Source organism: Ixodes scapularis, unplaced genomic scaffold, assembly GCF_016920785.2.
Source record: "Ixodes scapularis isolate PalLabHiFi unplaced genomic scaffold, ASM1692078v2 PGA_scaffold3__209_contigs__length_174095766, whole genome shotgun sequence".
Taxonomy (NCBI): domain Eukaryota; kingdom Metazoa; phylum Arthropoda; class Arachnida; order Ixodida; family Ixodidae; genus Ixodes; species Ixodes scapularis.
Genome location: NW_024609868.1, coordinates 69,219,776 through 69,239,044, shown reverse-complemented (window position 1 = coordinate 69,239,044; position 19,269 = coordinate 69,219,776). Strand labels below are relative to the sequence as shown.

At 44.0% G+C, this 19,269-nt stretch overlaps 1 protein-coding gene across 1 annotated transcript in view; it reads left to right on the top strand.

Moving 5' to 3' along the window:
* Positions 1–16,920, top strand: part of LOC120841599 (nose resistant to fluoxetine protein 6) — a 29,861-nt gene extending 12,941 nt beyond the window's left edge. The window contains exons 4-15 of the mRNA XM_040212526.1: positions 2,879–3,002; positions 3,079–3,169; positions 5,534–5,811; positions 9,000–9,093; positions 9,624–9,725; positions 10,282–10,447; positions 10,538–10,617; positions 11,316–11,438; positions 11,540–11,660; positions 12,789–12,975; positions 13,857–13,999; positions 16,655–16,920. Of these exons, the coding sequence (XP_040068460.1) occupies positions 2,879–3,002; positions 3,079–3,169; positions 5,534–5,811; positions 9,000–9,093; positions 9,624–9,725; positions 10,282–10,447; positions 10,538–10,617; positions 11,316–11,438; positions 11,540–11,660; positions 12,789–12,975; positions 13,857–13,999; positions 16,655–16,873 (1,728 nt within the window). The 3' untranslated portion in view covers positions 16,874–16,920. The remainder of the gene's footprint in view (positions 1–2,878; positions 3,003–3,078; positions 3,170–5,533; positions 5,812–8,999; positions 9,094–9,623; positions 9,726–10,281; positions 10,448–10,537; positions 10,618–11,315; positions 11,439–11,539; positions 11,661–12,788; positions 12,976–13,856; positions 14,000–16,654) is intronic.
* The last annotated feature ends 2,349 nt before the right edge of the window (positions 16,921–19,269 follow it).

The window sequence follows — 19,269 nt, the reverse complement described above, 5'->3', positions numbered from 1 at the left end:
TACGCCGTATGTGAAATGCTGTGTATAGTCTCTCCTCACTTTTACTGTGTGACTGATTGCTCTAGTTAACCGTGACCTCAACTTAATACAAATATATCAAAGATGTTTGTTCGTTTCCTGAAACTGGAACTCAGAGTCACTTCTCGTATAGAGCACTGCTAAGTGTAGGCTTCTTTCGCAATGAAATAATGCAACATGTTTTTAATAAAAATTAGTGTCGAAATAGAGCTTCACAGGGTACCCCAAGTTTAAAAAAAATTGAAGGTGGTGTTTTTTTTTTATTCGCATCGGAAATTTTTGTTGCTTGATCTTTTCCCCATGTTTGCCTAAATATATCACGGCTATCGTATCACTCAGATACCTAATATATATTTTAAAGAATAGCCATATATAAGCAGAATACTATCTGAAAAGTATGTGATGGTGATTAAATTATTTCATGACATACAGGCCTCCAAATGTTGCCTTTTGTCGCTCGAGCAGGCATGTTTGGCAATTTTTAGAAAAATAAATATAGTTTAAATAAATAATATTACTATATATTACAAACAAGATGTACCCATAGTTTGTTTCTCAAAATTCTAATTTTATCGTTTTAATTATTCACTTTCACACGTGCCCCCTCTATCATTGCGCGCTAATGCAACTATCCACCTCATCATGCCTTACAATTTTTCTTGTCCCCAATTTTTTTTTCTGGTCAAAACTAAGTGTGGATTTGTTTATAACAGGCACTAGACAATGACATACAAAAACATCAGTTGATGTAAAAATGTCGACCAGCCACCCGTTGGTCGATCTTATTTGAAATCACCCACAAATACTTTTTAACGCAATCTTGTACCTTTCATACCCTATTTTTTTAACTTTATTTTAACTGGTACGTATTGCTCGGAAGGTAATCGGAGGGGCATCAGATTTTTTTCGGAAATGGTGGGAAATATTGGATAAAGTCAAGTTGCCACAGAGCAGTTGCTTTACTCTCACTGACGAACTATTCGACACAACACGCTTATAAGGCACGCATTTGTATTGGTATTATAGCTGCCATTACTTCACTCAGAGAAATTACCAGATAATGTCTCGAAAGACAATCGCGCGTTTTTACAGGACGATACACCATTTTTTTGTTTTCAAATTTGGGGAATGCACTATGAAGTCTGGAATTTTACTTTCTTCAGAAATTACCAGAAAAAATACTGTAGTAAAGTAGAAGTACATGCTCAGAGGATGTACTTCAAGTAAGTAAATATTTTATAATCCTATTTGAAAAAGTACTTTAAGTACGGTTGTCTTAAAATACTTCCGAATTCAACTTTTTTTTTTTTTTTTTTGTAAAAACGTTGACGGAATTATTAAGCTTCTCGAACGATCTTCGAATCCTGGGAAGACCTTCATGTGCTGAGTTTTGGAAGGAAAGGCAACGCAAAGAGGTCACCTTTGCGTTGCCCTTTAGCACGCGATCCTTCAAGTACAGCACAAACTACGGGAGCACCTGATGGGCTTCAGTGCGGGTGCTGCATTTTGTTGACTCCTTTGAGTGAGGCTGCAGTGTGTACACCTCCTGTGGTGGGCGAACGTTCCTACGCTGGGTAGAAGCGGGGACAAACCCTTTCTTTAAATACGTTAAGTCTCCTTGAGCTTCGGGACACAAAGAAATGCCAGTCTTCGGCACTAATCCCGCATTTACTGGGCCTCCCTTGCGACGTGTCTGTCAGCTCCCCGCGTTACGTAGCAGGGTTGTTGCAGTGGGGGGCTCATAAAAAGTTTAGAGGGTTTCGGACCCTCCAAACCACTCACCCACCCAACCCCCTGCGTACGGCCCCATGTGCTTCCCCCTCTTGGCAAATATCAGCTGATGTTCCAACACCTTTTCTATATTTGTGCAGCAATGTTCGTTGGCCAGCAAACCTACCGAAAAAATTCAAAATTAATTTGTAATTTGAGTAGAAGTTACTCGGAAAAGTAATTAAAGAAAATTACTAATTACTGCAATACAAATTTAATTGAAAGTTACTGAACTACTCAGAAAAGTAGTTAAACTACAGAAACTGGAGTAGTTGAACTACGTACAAGTCTGCATTACACTTTTTAATAAAGAACTTGGAGACAGGGAAGGAAGCCAATGATGGAATGGGGGAGAGACAGCAACGGTACTACATGCGATTATCCTCAGTTGCATGGTACAATGAAAACTTTAGAGATGAGATATTGCTAGGACAATGTAGTCGGTGTAAGTATGTTTGTTCTTGGATTATCTGTCAATTCGTTCGGGCGATGCAGGCAGTGAAAAAACCGGCAGATACCATACGAACAACATAAGCAGTTTCAGAGCACAGCTCTTGCGCCCGTTATCGGGTTTCGCGGCGTCGGCGTCGCAGCCGGCGTAACCACCTAGCTAAATTTAGCAGGAAATTGAATTGGTGTTGAGGTCACGTGACGTGAATTTTCCCGCTAAATTTAACGGGGAAATTGACGTCACATGACCGTGTCACGTCACCCATAAAAAAATTCCGTTTCTCCACTAGATTTAGCGGGAAAATTGACACCGCGTGACCTCAACACCAATTCAGTTTCCCCGCTAAATTAAGCGGGGTAAACGACGTCACATGACTGTGTCACGTCACCCATAAACAAATTCAGTTTCTCCGCTAGATTTAGCGGGAAAACTGACGTCACGTGACCTCAACGCCAATCTGAATTGCACGGAGGAGGAGGGGGGGCATACTTTCCCCTCCGTACCCCCTCCCCCCCCCCCCCCCTCATCCTCAAGAGCTGCGCTCTAATTCCGCTTTACAGAGATTTGCAAACGTCTTTCATTTAATTTTTTTTGTATTACTTATTTTAAACTTCTTCACCGTTCAACTCTCCGAAAAAGCCCCGCCAAGACATCCGCCGGTGGTTGAACAACACTCGAGAGAGGTTCCACGTCGGCATGCGGTCGGGGATCTGCGTCCCGTCACCCTGTCAAGAGCAAGATATGGACCGTCTGGCTTCCTCTTGTAAGCGATACTTTATGCATCCCTGCACTGCGACGCCCATTCAGCTGTGCATTTCGTCGTCCGTCCGTCTTTGCAGTTGCCTCCATCTACGGAGCTTCCGCCTTTGTGCGCTATTGCGAAGTCGCCGAGGATTCTTCGAAGCTCAAACCACTAGAGCGTGGTATTATGTAAGTGGTTTCGGGCTTGGACGGGGATTTCTGTACGGTGGAGGTGGCGTAAAAATGTTTCGTAAACATCGTGATCGATGCGAATCTTAATAAAATAATAATATAACAAAATTGGGATGGTACATCAATCGATCCAAGTAAATGGCTTCTTGCTTGAACGATGACGGAAGGTAAACAACGATGACGACCTTCCGTAGACCTTAAGCGACGTGGAAAGAAACAACAAAAACAAATGTCGTAAGGACAAACGAGATAAACAGGTTTTGCGTCAATGGAGACGCGAAGTTTCCTGGCCTGCGCGCTCTTTCTCTCCCTGCCTCTCTCTCTCTCTCCCTTTTTTCTTGTTGTCAGTGTCTAGCCTTGTTATCGAAATGTATTTATTTTCATGCCAGTGGCCGAGAAGAAACCAGGTATTGGACGCACGCAAGAGTTGTCTCGCTCGTTATTCTATTGTTTGGACTGTCTCTAGTTTTTCTGCGTTACATTTTTTATGCGCATAGTAAAAAAATAAATAAAAATAAAACATCAGCAGCAAAACACAACAACAACAACAACCACAACAACAACACACTTTTATCTTTTTTAAGACATGCTGCTTCTTCGCAGAGCCTAGAGGCTAACATGAAGTCGAAGTTTCGGAGGCATCATGATAAATATACTAGAAATAATAAAAAAAAAAAGAAAACCGGACAGCTGCCGTCAAAGGCGTCTGAAGTAGTTCCATCACTTGTCTTTGGAAGTGAATAAGACAGAAGCGGTGAGGTTGTTCGACACCCCTTTAACAAGACCTGGAAATAGTTTTAGTTAGCGTTACTGGTTCGTGCATACGGAATACGCAATATTATGTAGCGTACGCAAAAGCTACCTGCTCGGGCCGATGTTAGTTGTGCGTTCCGTAAGCGTTGCCGAGTGAATATCTCGCACACTCTTCTCGATTAAATTCCGCCACAGTTATAGAAGTCCGCGTGCTTCCAGCGCCACCATGCTCCATCATGGTCCCAAAAATAAATATTCAAAATAAAAGCGTTTCCAATCATTTTATTTTAAATTTAGCCGAGCCGCAGCTGTTTGGTCAACCGCGCTTTCCTGTGGTTACGGAGGCTACGAGTACGTATGGAGGCTATTGTGGGAAGCAATACATGACATACTGATATCCAGTGCACGGCGACAACTTCGGGGATTTTTTGAAGAGTCGTTCGTGCGTCGGCGCGCGTTCACACCTGCGATATGGAGCACTCGCGCGATGCGACTAGATCGAATCGAAAAGAATCAAATGGTCACACTGGCGTGCACGATGAGCGAGTTGCTTCTCGAAAACCCTCGCTCCGAACGCCGCTGATTGGCTCAGCCGCTCCGCGACTAGATCGCATCGCAAAAAGTCGGGTCAGCTTGCGACTAATCGAAACGCGTCGCTTTTTTTCCGCGATGGTCGCTTTTGCGATGCAAGTTATTGCTCGAGTGCTGCACATCGCCGGTTAGAACGCGCCTTTAGTAGTGAACAGATCGCAGCGTTCACGCACATTGCGATCGGTGAACCTTTTCACTATCGCGATCTCTACGTCGTACAGGCTGCGCCAGTCGAGCTCAACTGGGGCTTTCTCTCGGCCGACGTCTTTCGAGAGCTTGAGGCAAGGGCTCCGCAAAGTCCGATAGCCCGCAACGTAAAATCCTCAGCGTTGTGTGCGTACGCATGACCTCCGAGATTTTTCGCGCGCTGGGTGCGCTCCTCAGGCTATTGCATTCGTCGGTAGAGACTGCTGCTGTGGGGCGCATGGTGGCGCTCGCAACCAAATAAAAAACAAACAAAACGAAGACATACCCACGAGTCATCATCATCACCATTATCGTTGGTCTACGGAACTTAGAAGTAGCGCGTGGGCTATACTTCGTCTCACCTTAACATGAACTATTGTTAGCCGTGCATGCTAAAAGCGCGAGCTAGTTGCTTTGGATGAAGCTGCACGAGCGCTCGTGCAGCGGGTGCTCCAGTCAAGGCAGTTAGGCTAACCGCTCGCGCTTGGACAGCCTTCGCAGTTAGTCCATGCTAAGGTGAGACGAAGTATATTGCATTCTGCACATGCGCACTCCCGACGCGCAATTTACTTGCGCGCGGTCCACTAAAGCTGTCTTATGATCCGATGCATGCGCAAAGGCATTACAGAGTATCGTCTATCGTTATCGGAGTTACTCAAAGAATTCACTAAAGCTGTCTGTTGTAGGAAAAAAACTGCTACACGCACCTTCATTGCATGCATTTGACGGGCTGTATAAGAGAGGCGAATTATTACGCGGGGTGAATTATTGAAATTTCTATTTTGTTCTTAGGAGTCTAAAGGAATTTCTTTTTCACTTCGTCGTTTCCAGAATCTTTTTTTCTACCATGGTCGGCATTGTTGTACTGAGTACAATCACTGAGCTCATCTTAAAGTCGTTTTCGATTGAGGGCACCAAAAGACGAGTTCCGGTTTGGAAGAGAGCCCTGGTGAGTTACTCAGCCGTGTCGAACACGAAGAAGCTGCTCGACCTGAGCACACCCAGCTCCGACAGCAAAAGACTCCGCTTTCTTCACGGCGTCAAGTGCCTGAGCGTTCTCTGGGTGGTCATGGCGCACGCCTACTACTGCATACAACCCGATGCCATCGGTGAGTCCCGAAAGGCTTGGCTGAGAGCAGAAAATCTAGCCTTTTATTTTTAAAGCATGGGATGCTCTAAACGTGATACGGCCTAATCCTAGAAATGTGTTCGTTTGTCCGTCCGTCCGTCCGTGCATTTGGCATCACGACTTGACGTCGTGACGTCGGTTTTCCCGCTAAGCGGGAAAATTGACGTCACGTGGCCTGATGTCACATGACATCGGGTCACGTGACACCGTGATGACATGGTGTCAGATCCCGGTGTCACGTGATAGTAGAACGTCACGTGGTGTCATATCCTGTGACGTCTTAGATGCTGCTTCCATGCCTTATAGGACTTCGAAGATAAAAGTCGCTGGCAGCTATTAATTTATTTATTCTATCAGCCCTTTTGGGGCTGTTACAGTAGAGTAAAGCAACAGATGAATAAAAAAAAAAATAGACTTTCGAACACGTTGTACGATCAAAAAACACAAAAAAAACAAAAAAAAAACTAATACAATAACGCGAGACCAAGCTCCACATACGCTTATAGATAAATAACAAATGCAATAGGCAAGCCTGGACATGCAAGCGTAAAATCTATCGTTTTACAAGACGTTTGCCAATATACAGTTTTTTTGTTTGTTTTTATGCTTAGCAGATTTGTTTAAAAAAGCCGTAAAAACTACACCATGCGATTTGTGCAGATGAGTTATATGACCAGGGAGACATAGTAAATGGGCTTAATTGTAACGATCCGTCGGGTAATTAAATACAATTTGTTAATTAACTTTTAATTATTTAAAATAGACATGGTTCCAATTAGAAACTTGCTGAGCGTCTCCCGAAACCACTAAATCAATAATTTTCAGAAATACTTTGAGCGCGTGGGAAGCATAGTAGTGCGCTAAATGTACCACTCGTGCAACAGGTATCACAAGGCTGGAGCTACGATAAGAGACGGGAAAATCGCGTGGGCGCCATATCGCGCCGGTAGCCTTGCTCCTGCTGCACGGGTGGTAACTTTAGCGCACTACTACGCTTCTCATGCGCACAGTCTCTCTGAAAGTTACTGATTTAGTGGTTTTCGATGACGCTCAGCAAGTTTCTAACTGGAACCATATGTCTATTTTCACTAATTAAAAAGTTAATTAACAAATTTTACTTAATGAACCGACTGATTGTTACAATTACCCCTTTTTACTCTGTCCCTTAGGCCGTATAACTCACCTGCACACACCGCAGAAGTGTAACTTTTACGGCTTTTTTTTAAAGAAATCTGTGAAGCTTAGAAAACGAGAAAAGGAAAACATTCTGTAGGTACCCAAATAAAATATTCGCATGGTTAGCTAATATTTTACATCCAGTTGGCCATAATTGAAAATATGCAGGTTTATGAACCGCACTTAATCTAAGGAAACAAAGTATACGAAGATTTTGTCTTTGAACTGCTTCGTAGACTTTGTTTAACACGTACGATGATGAAAGGGCCCGTGATATATTCAGTTGGTATAAACACTTTTCAAACTCGTCTACATTGTCGCCGTCTACTATATCTTGGGGCAGAGAATGCAGACCTGATATTGTTCTGGGAAAGAATGAATATTTATACTTATCAATGTTTTCCTTTTCTAATTCAATGTGGCTTCAATAGCGGCTTCTATTAATGTCTCGATGAATGTTTTTCAAACGGGATATGCGACCGAGTAACTGTCTCCTTTGGCAATACGGTGGTTCGACCCCGAGAAATCATCGGAATCTCTTATAGTATATACTGTCATCATCAATGCTTCGTATTTCGACACTTCATTTGGTCTTATTGTCAATTGGCTAATCACGCCCCTTACCCTTATTTGAAACTGTGCAAGAGTTTGGTCAATAAAAACGGACAAAGAGTTGCGAACAATCATGAAAATGAGCGTCATGGTTCCAGCAAGAAAAAAAAAAAAATTTGCCTTTCACCAAAAAATATTAGAATTAGGTATACAACTCTATGCAGCCATGGATCGCAGACACGCCAGATGATGGCCTGTGTAGCTGCTGAACATACTTGAAGGCGTCCGATGTCACCGTTTCGGCACATTGTTATCGCGATTATTGATGGTTGCGCATACGCTTTTTCCATATTATTCTGATAAGTGCTGTAGAGTAAGGGAAGAAAGATGACAAAGACTGAGAATTCGAAAATATCACGATGTTCGAAGCCCCGATAACTTGTTCTATTATGAAACAAGATACAAAAAATTAATAAAATAGAGCAATTATAGCAATAGAGCAAATAGAAGTGAACGAACACAACGCTGACTGGCAACTGAAGTTTATTCCTCCAAGGAACAGAAACGAATACGTAAAAGAAGTATGATAGATAAAATATAACTAATCCCCTTGAGGCACGCCTGCAGACATTTAAACAAATTTGCCGAATTTCTTTATAAAAGCCACTTCGTCATTCGCCAAAGCCACGGACGGGGCACTCACACACGTGTCCGCTCCGTAGGTAGCAATAAAAAACGCCTCGTCAATTTTTCTCGTCACTTTGTCGTGGTGACGAGCCAGAATCTTAATTTCCGTGAAAACCGGAGAACACATGAAACTATCACAGTGAACGTTTTCACGGAAATTGAGATTCTAGCTCGTCACCACAATAAAGTGACGAGAGGAATTGACGAGGCATTTTTTTTATTGCTACTTACGAAGCAGACTCGTGTGTGAGTGCCCCATCCGTGGCTTTGGCGAATGACGAAGTTGCGTTTATCGAGAAATTCGGCAAATTTATTTAAATGCTTGCAGGCGTGCCTCAAGGGGGTTGATTATCTTTTATCTATCTTGCTTCTTTTATGTTTTCTTTTTTGTTCTTTGCAAAAATCAGCTTCAGTTGTCAGTCAGCGTTGTGTTCGTCCACTTATCGTTCTTGTACCTCGTGTATTTTGCGCTGTTTTCAAATTTCCATAATGCGCCAACTAGCCCAACTTCACGCCTTGTTACCTTTATTCTCTAGAAAATATGCTTTAAGAAGTCTGCGGCGTTCTATGTATTATAGAGTCACTGGTAGCATAAAAAATGCAGGACGCAGCCTATAATGTTCAATGGGTTTTACTGCGCGGTTCATTTTTCGGTATTGTTATTGGCTGCGAATTTATAAACGAGACGCTCGGGTTTCTTAGGTGACAGAGTCCATATAAAATATCTGACCTCACATATTTCATTTATTGCAGATTCTGTTTTTAGGGCAGTTGAATCGACAGAATCGTTCCACTTTCAAGTGGTTGCGAACGGGTTCCTCTGCGTGTCTACTTTCTTTTTCGTAAGGTCTGTAATGTGACTACTACCACGTGCGCGTCCCAGTAGTATAGGCCTGCAGCTCTCGAGTTTGGGCAGCGCCCCTGGCGAACAAAGTCTAATATTTTTTCGGTCGAGTTTCGGTTGCGCCCGTAATTACGGTTTTTCACAGTACTTGAGGACGATAAGCTGGCAAGACTTTATGGCGAGATATAAATTTGTGAAAAAAATTAACAAGAAGGAAAAAGCTACAAGAACATTCTTTATCAATTTGGCAGGACTCTGGCAGAACACTGAAAGCGAAAACTGTATTTTTTAAATATAATTTAAGCATTCTTTTTGTTATTTCAGACAATCTATTACTGCGCATAGACAGATGCTGGCACACACTTGTATATGATTGTGGCTCGTGCATGATCGAACGCTGCAGAACAGCTTTATGTTCGATGCAGTCATTACATGGTCGCGTCTTACGGACGGGCTCGCGCCCCCTGGTCGAGAGAAACAGGCCTATGCTCAGATATGGGAGTATAATAAATGAATCAGATCTCGCTTTCTAGCGGATTCCTGCTAAGCTACACAATGCTCAAGAGGCGAGAATCACTTATAAAAACAAGTCCATTACCTCAAGTTGCCATCCCCATACTACGGAGATTTGTCAGGTAAGGTTTATGTTTCGATTTTCGATGTTCTGAACACACAGCGGTCCAGCAGGTCATGGTGATGCCATAGGAGTGTGAAAAGCTTCGCACTAGGCCCAGTCTCGTTGAAGATTAGTCCTTTTTGCACGTTATTTGCTTCGCTTAAATGACTCTAAGCGTGAGTTTAAACTACATAATTTCATGTAATATTTAATGTGATTCTATTCATCGTTCTTTTTGAATGAGTCTGACTTGTATCTTACCCCAGCTTTTACAATATGAGAAAAAAACATACAAACACAGGAATTAAAAACAAACGTGAAAAAATAACAGCCGACGTTCTACAAAGACATTGGTGCGTGGTTACGTATTTTGATAATTATCATATAATTAAGAAGCTTGGTTGGAACTTCGGCTTTTATTCTGCTTCTGTATGGGCTAGTAGTATTTCTGCTTCCTTGTGCTTGACGTTGTGATATAGTTGGCACTGGCTTGGCAACTAGGAAATCGGGTGTTATTACAGCCTGTCATAAGTAGCCTGTAAGTGATTTTCATCGCATTTTTTGTTCTTTTTTAGAACGACAATACCGGCTATGGTTGTCATACTCGCATTGCTTCTGATGCCATGCTTTGTAAAAGGTCCAGTTGCTCAACAACTTTTGTCCAAGTATTACGATGGTTGCTACAGAAACTGGTGGACAGTGCTGCTTCACATCAACAACTTCAACAGATATGAAGACATTGTGAGTGCAGTAGACATGCAACAGCGAAGCATGATGGCTAGCTAACTGCAAAAAAATTGGACTGATTGTTATAATTATTGTTGAATGCAGTGCTTGGATCATTACTGGTATATCAGCACCGACATGCAGCTGTTCGCGACGGCCGTGGTCATTTGTGTTTTAATGACAAGGTAAGCGATCTTGAAAGTAACATCAACAGGATGAAGGATTGTTTATGTGGACGCGGAATGATCTGGAGCTGCAATCGATGTAAGGTGACTAGGAGAGTGACCTTCATATTCCGTCAAAGAGGCAGCAAAATAGCTGTCCACAATTTTGAAGATACTGGGCAGTATTTATATTTTTGCTGGTGTCAAAATGAGCTGACTTGTGGCGACTGGTATTCGTACAATTTGTCATTATTCCGCGCGTGATATTTAATACATTTTTTATGTCACTAGGCTTGCTTATTAATGAGAGTGACCCTTCTTAACGGAGCTATAAGATACTTGTTCATAAAAACTGACTTCCACTGTATAAAATTTAGAAAAATAAATTCAATTTACTTTGGTTACGGGGCTATCAGGTAAACTTTTTCTGTCTGACTGGGTCACGGGGCGAAAAAAAAAAAACAAAAAAAAAACAAAACAACAGATCTGCAGCAAACCAATTGCCACTTTTAAAATATTTGCTGTAAAGAATCTATAATAAAAAAAAAAAAAATTCCCGTCGAAGGCTAAATGTAGGAACGGCGCAAACGCGTCTCACGAATTTACAACACAGGAGTTCAGACTTCCCAGGACGGTGCAACGCGGAAATAAAAAAAAAAAAAGAAAACAAATATTGTTGGAGTTGAATTTGATTGTCTCGTGTTTGCTTTTCATTACAGACACGTCAAGTTGGGCGTTGCCCTACTAATTATATTGAGCGTTGCTTGCGCTATCGTTGTCTTCGTTCAAACGTTTGTCAACAATTATCAGCCGCTCATTCTGTTCTGGAATCCAGACTATGAGTAAGTTGCCTCACAGGGCCAGTACAAATATTGCGTTTGCTACATAACAGGCCTAACTGGCGTCAAACTAAATGTCTTTTACAATCATTTTTTTTTTGCAGCAAATCTACAGAGACGGGAGAAAAAATATACGCTTTGCCGTTCGTACATGCTGGCTCATTCTTCATTGGCGTACTGTGTGGGCTCTTCACGTTGAATCGAGGGAGCCTCCACATCGCGAAGGTAGGTCAAATAGAATCCCTGCCGGTCCAGCCATGGACGATGTGAAAACATATTTCACTTGTTCCTTGCGTTTGTGCGTCCTCTAAAGATGGGGCCGTCAGCCTTTATGCAGCTAAGTATTTGCTAGGGATTGCTTCGTCGGGACCTCTAAAAAACGTAGGCAGTGGCGAGCACCGACTATTTGATTATGTCCCCACATCCCTTGGCATCGCGGCATTATATTAAAGCCGAGGAACTAATCACTAAGCGTGAAGCCTGAACATAATAATCTACCCCCTCCTTGCGTTGCTTGAGCTGTCAGTGACCACGATAAAATAGGCCACGAGATCGTCACGAAAACATGAATTTGAAGTCAGCTCCAATTTTTAATCCACCGTCTTCAATCGCGCCATAGGCAAGAACTCAGTATAGTACATAGGTACAGCACGACTGCTGCCGTCTGTGTTATCGGCTGTGCACTACTGGTAAACATTTCAGCGATAAGAAAACGGCATTCAATAAGCAACTGAACGTAAACAAATCGTTAGAAATATGTCTGGTTGGGAGAATAATAATTAAAAAAAGAGACAACCAACTAGACCTTATTTTGAGACCGAACGTTTGGTGGCGTACTCAGCCTCTTCTTCGTGGGTTCCTCAACGACCATCGCCACGGTCACCTCAAAAGAAGAGGCCGAGTGGGCCTCGAAACGTTGGGTCATTCATTGGCTGGACGTTTCTTTCTTCAATTATGATAGGAAACAAAACAAATGAAAACTCCTATTAACTATTATAAGCGGGCTGAACAACTTGTAACTAACTTGCAAAAAAAAGAAAAGCAAAGAAAAACCGAAATGGTCGCTGGCTTTTACATTTCGATGTTACTCTCCGATAGCGGTGAAATAAGGTTAAGTTGAACGAACCGACATGGATATAGTTGGCTAAACATTCTTCTCATACATGACTTTGCGGCGATTATACGAGCATTAGAGCAAATCACGAAAATCCCCGGTAGCGCGCTATACGCCCTGCATATCTCACGACGCTCTGCCCCTGATTTATGGCTGTGGTACCAAACCCCATACCCGTAAAAAAAATAGAAAAATAAAAATAAAGCTTTAATTTGCTGGTTGATAATTCTGTTCCGCAGCCGATCCAAGGTTTCCTGTGGACCGTCTCGCTGGCCTGCATGACGTTCATGGTGTTCTGCAGTTGGCCCTGGAACAACATGAAATTGCCGTCGAGAACCGGGTCCGCGTTGTACTCGCCGCTGCACAAGGATGCCTGGGCGCTGTCCCTCTTCTGGATCACGTTCGCCTGCGCTACGGGCCGAGGAGGCAAGCAAGGGCACCGCCGTCACGCCCAGTCGCTAAGCCGCGCATAGGCGCGACGTCGAATACTGCCCTCCCAACCGTAATTCCCCGTAATGGTGGTTCGTGACGTCGACGGGCTAACGGTATGGGGCTCCCGTCGTTTCCTATACTCCATTCGCCCCTAAGCCGACAGTGCAGTGGAGGCTACGTTGCTCGTTCGACCATTCGCGTGTCTGTCTGTTACCGCGGGATCACGCTCATCCCCCTTACCCACGCGCCGGGAGGGGATGAAAAGGAGGCGGCTGATTGGTCCGACGGATGCGTACCTCCCACCACACTGTTGGCTTAGGGGCGGACGGGGTATAAACACTCAGGGGCATTGTTCGCTGCTACCGTCGCTTTTCGACGTCTACACTTCGCCGTCAAAAGGGCTAAAGCGATTCACGAGTAACAGATCAATTTGAGATACTGGTGTCGCTACGCACGCAGGCGAAAATCGAGCCGCTTTTCGGTGAGCGGGTTCTAGAAGCACGCTCCAATACTGATTTCGTTTTTTTCGTTAGTGTTAGGGACCGCTTAAATGCGAGCGTTGCGTGCGTGCCATCGTTGATCACTCTCGTGCGGCGGTGGTTAAAACTCTCTGGGTAGTCGTCGTCGTCTAGCACTGGATAGCGGCCCCTCGTTAGCGTGTAAGAAGAATTACGGAGGAAGGCCGCACGTAAAATCTTAAAAAGCAAATTTGAGTTTTTAAGAGCAACTACCTCATTCGATACGAGAAGCGTGAACTTAAGAGACAGCTAAACTGCGTGGCTTCGCCTTTGAAAAGGGTTAAGCATATATTATAGTATTGATTACCATCTACTGTTTCTGATGGTCTGCCGTTTGTCCCGACTCATCTCACGCAGGTATCGTGAACGGCTTTCTGTCTTGGAGGGCTTTCGTGGTACCCAGCCGGTTAACCTACTCAGTGTATCTGATACACTACCTCGTGTACCTGGCAAGATCCGGTGTTTCTACTGTACCTCTGCAACTACACGAGTTTTTGCAGGTATTCTTTGAGATTTATCGCCCATATTACTATCGAGCTACTGTCGATCGAGGTGTCAACCGTTTTAACACATGATAGCTTAACAATGGTGTCTGCAACACGTTTGAAAGGAAGTTCGGAGCCTGGGCAATCTTGATAACCTATTTGCTGAAGTTGAGATACCGTTTAAGACCAGTTGAATTCGAGGAATAATCGCGAAGCAAATTAAGTTGGCCAAATGTTCCCGAACTCGTGGTTTGCTAAGCTGCACTAATCATAATTGCTACCCAAAAGTCGGATTTGTAATATAAGAAGTACACTAGAAGCGCAAAGGATAACTCCGGTTCATTTACTCGATTTTAGGGTTACGGATGTTTTTAGCGAAGGAAGTGTCCCTGAATAACACAGTGTCATTCACCCCCCCCCCCCCCCCCCCCCCCCCCCCCCCCCGATGCCTTGCGTAGTTTTGAAAATGTCTTATCTCGAAGTCTTGCGTCGGGGGTCTACGGCGAAACTGAAACCACCGGCTCGAGGATGATGGCGACCCTTGTGAACAGCTCCATGTTCATCGTGTGACCCAAAGTTCGTACCACGGTACCGCAAGACGTACGACTGGTAGTCGCATGAGCAGTTGATCAGTTAGATAAGATGCTACGACTCTTTTACTGCTTTGTTTTCGTAGATATCAAGCACCTATAGCAAATAATAATAAACATTCATAAAGTTGCAGGCCTAAAAGCAAGTTCGCCACGATAAACGCAAGCTGAGCGCCGGAGTGAGTGAGAAAACGTATTCATTAAGGGAATTAAAACTTCACGACCTCTTGATAAAGAAATCCAATCGTGACAGGGCAAGATGGTTATGGGAAGAGTAGGGTGGAGAGGCTAAATGTAACAGGCGACCCCTGGTGAGCGGACAAAACTAATAAGGGAATCGAGAATGTGATTGCTGCACAGGTGCTCGAGCCTGGGGTGGGTCCAGTCCTCGTACGGGGATGGTCCTTCTTCTTCAGGGTCAGAACGAGTACCAACTTACTTTCTGAGAACTACAAACTTGGTGGTCTTAAAGGCACGTGGCAGAAGCGTTGTGGAAGTTAATCGTAAGCTCCGCCTGAGCAGGAACGGGCTGTTGCGGCCAGTGAATGCCACCTTCGCAGTATAAACGAATGCTACCTTAGCAGTATGAGCGAGCAAGGAGTCAATAATCTTCTGGCGCGATCGCCGAGAAGCGCTTGCAAACAACAGTCGCTAAAAAATGCCATAACAAGCAGAAATTGTCCGCTGGGACGACTGAAAGCGCAGCAGAAAAACAGCGAAAGAAGTGGCAGTATAAACGCGTAATCTTCTTGAGAACGAAGATGACATCAGGGCACAAGGTTGCTTGACAAACTGCTAACCCGTTGAATGTCCGCTAAAAAGCTGGGGGTAACAATTTTAATATCGGTTTTAGGAATCGCGGTTTTTTATTAGTGTAATATTTGGGCAGTGCTCGTATTTAGTCTCCGTGAATCGATATCAGTCATTTATCTTGGTTCGACTTTTGACCGGAGTTACTCTTTAAGTGCTTCCTTTTTATACGTGCATTAGTTTTAATGTATTTATCAAAGAACATAAAGAGATGGCTGCCACGAAACCCACAAAGGAAAAGGTTTTTCTCAGTATTTTAATAACTCAGTTTCGATCGATTCGCTGACAAAGGTTTGTCCCAGTGAGCCGCTAGTTGGTTTCAAGTGGCAATGCGCAAGAATTTATTACAAAGGGAAATTCCTACTCACACCGCATGATGTATATTGCTGCAAACACAAGTATTTACGGAGTCACTTAACTTTATCTTTAATAATGTAATGGCAATGTCTAGCATCCATAGGGTAATTGTCTGCTTATAATGTAGCCGATTTCCACGAAAGAGCAACAGCAACAACAATAGTCCCGCCAGTTAAAGCAAAGTTTTAGGGATAATTTTCTTTCACACCCCATAGAGGACTAGTTTACGATTTAAGATGGTCAGTCTGGCTTTAACCATTTACAAACTTATTATTCTAAAAGATATTTCATATTTGTTTTAAGTGTCTGTTCTTAAATATGCTGTAATTTTTGTTCAGTATTTGTGTGAATGCTTCGCTGAAGGTGGATTTGAATTTAAGCCGATTTTGGTTTGTTGCTGTTTTTGTAGTTTGTCATAGTTTGCACGAAGAGAGAAAAAAACAAACAGTGCTCTCTCTTGATTTATTATATATGACGTCAGGTAACCATATTAGCAAATAAAAATAATATTAAAATCTGCCAGCCGAGTCAGGTGTTCAAAGCCGCTGCTTCTGCAGTAGCAAACGGCGAGTTAAGACAATTCGTAATAAATTATGTCGCATTCGAGGCCTGTCCGTGGGCGAAAGAGAAATAAAAGTAGGCCCTCCGTATACTATGCCACCCTGTCATCGAGCAGACTCAGAGAAAGTATACGATCGTATCACTCTAAAAAGTTTTCTCATAAAAAAGAAAAAAAAAATAACAAAGAAAAGAAAGTGACAATTGATCGTCCTGAACTAGCACAGTGAATGCGATCGTGACCTCGGAAGCACCTACCACTTTGAACGTTATCTCGAGATGTGCTACTCGATACGCAAACCGACGGGATAGTTGGCGGTTCATCGAAGACGCACGTGCTTCCTGTCTCGCGCAGTTCAAGGACTTCCTGGGCGTGGCCGTGCTCAGCTACCTGCTTGGTTACCTGCTCTACCTGATCGCGGAGGCTCCCGCTGCCAACATTGAGAAGATCTTGCTGGGCGGAAGAAAGGAGGGAGTGGAGGCGAAAGCGAGCGCGATTCGTGCCCCTGATGTCGAGAACGGTAAAATCCGGGCCGATTGTGTCCCCAATCCCGAATCGCAAAGCAAGTTGTGAAGATGTGTAGCAAAATTGGATTATTATTATTAAAAATTAAGTGAAAAGCACACTGGAGGATCTGGCGTGGAGTTTATTACCTAGAATTGACACCCTAAAAATTAATACGATTTTTGTCTTGCCTTTTTTTCTAAACAGCGAGAGAAGTGTGCGAGAGGCGAAACCGTTAGGATCGTAGTTTTGTTTCATTTAAAATAAATTGTTGTTAATTTAATATACTTTTAATACAAAATAAAGCGCGGTTCTACCGAGAAATTACAAAGATACAAAGTACGACTTGGAGAGTTTTCACTAAACCTAATGGCCACAGATTTTTTGCGGTAGAGGGTGTGTTCCGCTACCAGGAGCGGAAGAGGATTTTGATCAACTTTGGGATTTGTTTCCTGTGAGTAGTCAAGCGACAACTGGCGACTACTTTAAGGGTGACATAAACGCCCTAATATATGAACTCTCGCATACCTGAAGGGTAGGTTTCCAAGAAAAATCAGATTTGTGTAATGCTAACACTGCGTATTTGCATAAATATACTGCTTGTGGTGTAGGCGAGAATATGTTTCCAGAATGAGTTGAACGCTCAATATTGTGAGACTTGAGAAGGGTTGATTTAATGGGGTGATAGTTGACTGAACGATGGCGGTCTCTGACGAACTGACTTCTTCTTCCTCCACCACAGTTACTCCTCCGTGCAGAAAGCGCCGGAATCCGGCGTTAGGGTGCAGGACGGTGGTAACGCTTGAGGCGTGCAACATGAACGATGTCAGTTTGTTTTGAGCGATGGTCCGAGTGTGGGGAAACCGGGGCGACCTCGTAGTTGGTCGCTGAGATTCGGCGAAGTATTTGGTATGGCCCCTTGAACTTTTTGAGCAGCTTATCGCACTTGCCTGGCACTCGAGACGGTGTCCATAAGAGTACCTCTTCACCCACTGTGTACTCAACCGGAGTATGAGTGTCGGCATAGCGGAGAACTTGCTCTTGCTGACACCTTAATGTGTAAATGCGCGAAAGTTGGCGAGCTTCCTCCGCACGACATAATATATCTTCAGCGTAACTATCAAGGGATGTGTCATCAAGGTAAGGCAAGAGGGTGTCCATCGTTGACAGAGGTTCACGTGCGTGTAAGAGATAATATGGAGAATAATTGGTGGTAGCTTGGCGACCAGTGTTGTATGCGTATGTGACGTAGGGCAGAATTGTGTCCCAATTGTCGTGGTCCTCTGCGATGTACATCGAGATCATGTCGGTCAATGTATGATTTAGGCGTTCGACGAGGCCGTTGGTTTGAGGGTGGTAAGCGCTTGTGATATGATGGACAGTGCTCGTGAGGCCACAAAGCTCATTGAGGACTTTTGCGACGAAAGGAGTGCCACGGTCGGTAATTATGGCTTGCGGGGCTCCGTGCCGTAGCAGGATGGAGTGCAGGAAGAAGTCAGCAACTTCAGAAGCTGTAGCGGCTGACACTGCTTTAGTTTCAGCGTATCGGGTAAAGTAATCGATGGCCACTATTATCCATCGGTGGTTCTGTGCCGAGCAGGGAAAAGGGCCTAAGAAATCGATACCAAGGCGTTCAAAGGGATGATTTGGCGGTGGAATGGGTCTCAGGACTCCAGCAGGCTTGGTCGAGGTTTTTTTCTTCGTTTGGCACTGGTGACATGCCCTGACATATTTGTTAATTGAGCGGTGCATACCATTCCAGAAGTATTTTGTGCGTGTTCTGAAGTACGTCTTGGCGAATCCCAGATGACCAGAGGTTGGGTCATCGTGATTTGCTTTAATGATTTCTTTTTGGAGACGGCGGGGGATGACGAGTAGCCAAGGTCGTCCTTGTGGCTCATAATTTCTTCTGTAGAGGACACCTTTGTGAAGTTGGAAGAGCCGGGCGCGACGCTTGATGCGCGGGGTGGTGGAAGGCGTGCTGATTCCTTGAAGATAGAGAATTAGTGGTCTTAGTGCACCATCTTCCAGCTGACAGGAGTGTATATTGACGGTATCTAGCGTGGCCGTGGCAGTAATATCGAGTGTAAAGGAATGCTTCGGACCAGGTATGCTAGAAGGAAGTGGACATCGGGATAAACTGTCAGCATCGAGATGTTTTCTGCCTGATTTGTATACAACTGTAAAATCGAATTCCTGTAGTTTCAACGACCATCGGCCAAGTCGTCCCGAGGGATCCTTGAGGGTAGCTAACCAGCATAGTGCATGGTGGTCTGTTACTATCCGGAAAGAAGAGCCGTAGAGGTATGGCCGAAACTTTGAGATTGCCCAAATGACGGCCAAGCACTCTTTTTCCGTGGTAGAAAAGTTTCTTTCAGACTTGGTAAGAGTGCGGCTTGCATATGCGATGACGCGCTGCGTGTCGTTGATGACCTGAGCGAGGACAGCCCCGATGCCATGGCCGC